Source organism: Topomyia yanbarensis, chromosome 2 (assembly GCF_030247195.1).
Source record: "Topomyia yanbarensis strain Yona2022 chromosome 2, ASM3024719v1, whole genome shotgun sequence".
NCBI lineage: Eukaryota > Metazoa > Arthropoda > Insecta > Diptera > Culicidae > Topomyia > Topomyia yanbarensis.
In genome coordinates, this window is record NC_080671.1 from 258,514,697 (window position 1) to 258,520,326 (window position 5,630).

General features: G+C 45.4%; 1 protein-coding gene across 1 annotated transcript; it reads left to right on the top strand.

The window, feature by feature from the left end:
• Positions 1-245: 245 nt before the first annotated feature.
• LOC131680270 (uncharacterized) lies at positions 246-4,617 on the top strand. The gene is made up of 2 exons (XM_058960988.1): positions 246-2,196; positions 2,288-4,617. Exons 1-2 carry the CDS (start codon positions 246-248, stop codon positions 4,615-4,617), a joined length of 4,281 nt encoding a protein of 1,426 aa, XP_058816971.1.
• Positions 4,618-5,630: the final 1,013 nt, after the last annotated feature.

The following is a 5,630-nucleotide window of genomic DNA, read 5'->3' on the forward strand; positions in this document are numbered from 1 at the left end:
TTGCGAATTGTTGCGAGTGATGAAAAATTGTATATCTGGCACGCCGTCGTTTGCTAGTGCTTGAGTAGAAAAATTGATCGTTTGTTTTGAACATATTTCATACACAGGTAGCATTGATCGGATTGAATTTGACATTTACTAATACCATTACATTTGTTTCTTGTCGGGTTTTTGTTTACTTTTCTAGCGGGTGCTAAACTATTTGTGGTTTGTGATAAATTTGTTATTTTTTGCCTTTTTATACAATGGCAATGGCACAGCTCACATTCGATCAAGCTAGTGAGCTGATCCAAGGTTGGTATTTTGATATGAGTGTGGAGTTTTTAGCCGACGATGAACTGAATTATGAACTGACTGCCCGTTCTGTCAGTTTGTCTATCGGTCTCGATCGCTCACGAAAACGCAAGTGGCTGCGAGACCAGTTGAAGGTGGAAAGGGATGATCAGTCGGGAAAATGCCCACGAAGAGTAGTGGGTGATCCTACTGTGGAAGTCGAGGTTTGTACGTATAAGTTTGCTGAGTTAAAAGGTTGTTTGGAACAGGAGGATTTAGAGGAAAAGAAGGTTTGTTTTACTAGAATGGTACATGTCGGTATGCGTTTAGTGACTGTGTTAAGAGACTCGCGGGGGTCGCCTAACCTGCACAGTCAGTTGCAAAATACGGTAGTTGAGTTAGCGGAGATTATTGATAATTTCTTTCGGGGTACTGCTTCGTCTTCACAGGGGGATCAGCAAGAGGGAAATGATCTTTTAGCTCTGTTGGATGCAGACAAAGCAGATGAAAATCCTAGACCGAGAGTTTCCGTTCTCAGTCAGGATGACATTGATTGGATCCATTCGTTGCAAGCGAGAATTACGGACCTTGAAGCCGATTTAGCTCGACGAAAAGAAGTAAAAGATGCTGTAACTCAAACTCTTCCCGATCATGCTCAATTTACTTCATATTCACAACATCCCGATACAAATTTCAGAACATTTCAAAACTATAATTTTCCGCCTATAAAGCCTTCCAATTCATTCGATACTTCATCTAGTTACCATAATTTTCGAAATATCCCAGATCGTACATTATATTCTAACAATATACCAGTTCCCAACAATACATACAATATTCCCTATCATCCGACGGGAATTTCTAATCCTACTGGAGCAAATCCCGAAATGTACAACCATGCTTTAGCTATCCCATCTTTCCCTAAACGAAATTCACCTCCCATGTATAGTGGTGTTATACACAATCCGTACCCCGCACCGTACCACAACCGTCACACTCTTCCTGTGTCCAAATGGAACATCACTAAATACAGTGGTGACGATCAAGGGCTGAAGTTAAATGAGTTTCTGGAAATTGTACAGGCTTTATCCCAAGCTGAGCATGTGTCGGAGGTCGAGCTTTTCGAGTCGGCTGTGCATTTGTTTGTTGGTTCAGCGCTCAAGTGGTATATGGCACAAAGAACCACTGGTAGATTGATGAATTGGCAGCATTTGGTTTTTGAATTAAAACGCACCTACATGCACCCTGATTTGGACGCGTTGATCAAAATGAAAATTTACCAGCGTCGTCAACAAAAACATGAATCTTTCCACGAGTACTATTTCGAAATCGAGAAACTGTTCAGAACCATGAGTGTTCAGATTCCCGATTACGAAAAAGTACAGATTCTACAGCAGAATATGCGACTAGACTACAAGCGACAAATGACATTTATTCCGATAGTCGACCTTGAAACACTTGTTGCTGCTGGACAGAAATTAGATGCATTAAATTTCTCGGCATACAACAAGGTTTTCGGGACGGACAGGAATGTCCAAGTGGTCGAAAGCTCTGAAAACAATTCGAAGAAAAAAAACAAGAACCAATCCCAGACTCAACAGGTGATAGATCAAACCGCAGCAGTGTCTCAGGTCAACCAAAATAGAAACAATTCACACACATCCACTAATTCGTCTCGTCCCAATCAACTTCCCAACAAAAACAACCAATCCTTACCGAACACCCAAACGAGTCAAAATTCGTCTCAAAATACCGCCCGACCAGACCCGGTCGCGGTGCCATCTGGGTTCAATTCTCGTCCACAGTTCACGTTGGAAGAATTGATAAACACGCACATTCCCCCACCGGCCAATACCTGTTACAATTGCGGGAGGATTGGTCATCACGTAGCGATGTGTAGACAGCCCCGGGGCATATTTTGCAGTACGTGCGGTCTTCGCGGTTTTCCGACTAACTATTGCCCGTTTTGTTTAAAAAAAACGGACCAAACGCGAACCAAAATCGTCGTTCGCAGACACCCAACGCGTAAGTCCAGACCGTCTTCAACGTACGCCTCCCCCTTACTGGGTACAGGCCACCAGAGATATTTACGCTGAATCTACAGAAATTCTTCAAATTACCTACCCTGTCCCCCACGATAACCGACCGTACGCACACGTAAAGATTTACGGTTACCCGGTACGGGCTCTCTTGGACAGCGGTAGCAATCACACGCTTATCAGCGAATCTCTTTTCTCTAAATTAAAATTCAAAAAGTTGCATCGCCCTTCCAAAAACGTGATTCTACGGTCTGCAAGTGGAGACGAACTGCAAATTAAAGGTCAGGCTCATCTTCCATTTGCCTTCCAAGGATGTGTAAAAACAGTTCCTACTTTGGTAGTTGCAAATCTGTCCATAGATTGCATCTGCGGAATGGACTTTTGGAGGAAATTCAAAATTCAGCCCGCAATGCAAAATTGTGGAGGAATTGAGTCCACTGCATCGGTATCTATCACCAAACACCCTAGTTCTGAAAACATTCTCACCGACGATGAAATCATGGTTATTGAAAACATAAAAAAACTTTTCCTTCCTGCTCAAGAAGGGAAATTGACCCTGACCAACCGAGCTCAGCATCGCATCGTGTTGGGAGAGGAATGGAAAAATAAACCACCAGTCCGCCAGTTTCCATACGTGATGTCTCCGAAGACGCAGGATCTGGTAACCGTCGAGCTGCAACGACTGTTGGGTTTAGGGATTTTGGAACGGAGCAACTCGGATTGGTCGCTTAACTGCGTGCCGGTCATCAAGCCCAACAAAGTTCGGCTCTGTTTGGACGCGCGCAAGATTAACGAGCGGACTGTTCGGGATGCTTATCCGTTGCCTCATCCCGGTCGAATTTTAGGTCAACTTCCCAAGGCTAAATACCTGTCCACGATAGACCTGTCTGAAGCGTTTCTCCAGGTTCCATTGGACCAAGAATCGCGGAAGTACACGGACTTTTGTGTACAGGGCAAAGGGCTATTCCAATACACACGGATGCCTTTTGGATTGATCAACAGTCCTGCTACGTTAGCACGACTGATGGACAATGTCCTGGGCCACGGGATGCTTGAACCGTACGTCTTCGTCTATCTCGACGACATTGTTGTGGTGACGGAGACATTCGAACACCATGAACGCCTTCTAGTGGAGATTGCACGTCGCTTAAGGGAAGCAAACCTAAGCATAAACCTCGAAAAGTCTAAGTTTGGAGTGTCTGAGATTCCCTTCCTGGGATATCTCCTTAATACAGACGGTCTTCGAGCCAACCCGGAAAAAGTTCGTCCTATTGTCGAATACGAACGGCCCAATACCGTAACAAAACTAAGGAGATTCCTAGGAATGGCTAATTACTATCGGCGCTTCATCTTAGACTTTAGCGGGGTGACCGCTGCACTCACAAACCTTCTGCAAAGCAAAACGAAAACCATCCGTTGGAACGATGACGCCGAACAGGCATTTTGCGAAATCAAAGAGCGGCTGATATCTTCACCAGTCTTGGGCAGTCCTGATTTCAGCAAGGAGTTCTGTATCCAAACGGATGCTAGTGACGTGGCGGTAGCTGGGGTTCTCACACAAGAACAGAATGGGGTAGAGCGGGTCATTTCATTCTACTCCCATAAACTGACAACGCCCCAGAAGAACTACCATGCCGCAGAAAAGGAAGCGCTTGCAGCCATTCTCGCCATCGATGCATTCCGTGGGTATATTGAGGGTTACCACTTCACCCTAATAACCGATTCTTCCGCGCTGACCCATATACTCAGTACAAAATGGAAGGTCGGGTCACGATGCAGCCGATGGGCGTTGAATCTGCAGCAATTCGATATGACCGTCAAGCATCGCAAGGGCAAGGAGAACGTGGTTCCGGACGCCCTCTCGCGAAGCATCGCAGCTGTTCAAGAATCGTCGTGGTACGCGTCAATGTCCGACAAAGTGGCTCGCCGGCCCGATGATTTTGTAGACTTCAAGATCGACGATGGTATCCTCTTCAAGTTTATCACCGTGAACGGTAATCCCTGTGACACTCGCTTCGAGTGGAAAATGATTCCCCCGCCCACCGAAGTTCCAAATATTCTTCGACAGTACCACGACGATTGCTTTCATCCAGGCTATGACAAAACCCTTGCACGGATCCGTCAAAGATTCTACTGGCCTAAGATGGCAGTTGAAATACGGCGGTACGTTCAACAGTGTGGAATGTGCAAGGAAGTCAAAGCTTCTTCCGTCCCTGTTGCACCTGCCATGGGAAACATGAAAATTGCCACCCGCCCTTGGCAAATCATATCAGCGGATTTAATTGGCCCTCTCCCGTCGCGGTAGTCAGCACATTTTGGTAGTTTGTGACTACTTTTCGAAATGGGTAATGGTTCAGCCTGTGAGGAATGTCAGTAGTGCCCCCATGTGTGCGATTTTGAAAGACCAATGGTTCCTGAGAAACTCGGTTCCTGAAGTGATAATCACTGACAACGGAAGCAGTTTCATTTCCAAAGAGTTCAAGGAGCTGTTGGATCGTTTCAAAGTTGCCCACTGGCTCAACTCACGATATCACTCACAGGCAAACCCGGTCGAAAGAGTCAACCGAACTATCAATGCTGCTATCAGGACATACGTGAGGGAGGACCAACGCCTTTGGGACACTCGTGTGTCGGAGATCGAGATGGTTTTGAATACCGACTGGATTCACACCATACTTCATTAATCACGGTCACGAGTACTCTGAAGTTGGCACCGATCATTTACTCACCCGTCTCGATGTAAAGCTGACTTCGGAAGAGATGGAAGAACGACGATCGAAAATGTTTGAGCGAATCTACGACCTTGTCCGCAAAAATCTGGTGAAAGCTCACAATGCTTCCCAACATCGCTACAACTTACGTCACAGAAAATTTTCCAAATCGTTTGTAGACGGCCAGTTGGTGTATCGGAGAAATATGAAACCGTCAAGTGCGGCCCAGAATTACAATGCCAAGTACGGCCAACAATTTCTCCCATGCCGCATCAAGGCAAAAATTGGGTCGTCCTCCTATGAGCTGGAAGATTTGAAGGGCAAAAGTTTAGGGATTTGGCCGGCTGCCCATCTAAAACCTGGTTAGCATCATTTCCGCATTGCAGCTGTACGATTTCGGGAAAAAAGTATCAAAAAAAAAAGAAAACTGAAACACTTTATTCGCACGTCCAAATAAAACGAAAAGGCAGCTGCACTATCTACCAACACTCAGAGTCCTCCGGTATCCTCCACCGATCTCAAAGATAACGGTGCAAACTTCGACGTTATATCTAAAATAAAACAAAAAAAACATAATTAGCAACAAAAATACTTACCCACATCACGA

Coding starts and splice junctions, on each gene's coding strand:
- LOC131680270 (XM_058960988.1), top strand. CDS start 246: ATGGCAATGGCACAGCTCACATTCGATCAAGCTAGTGAGCTGATCCAA. Junction 2,197..2,287: donor GCCCCGGGGCATATTTTGCA/GTACGTGCGGTC, acceptor CGTCGTTCGCAG/ACACCCAACGCGTAAGTCCA.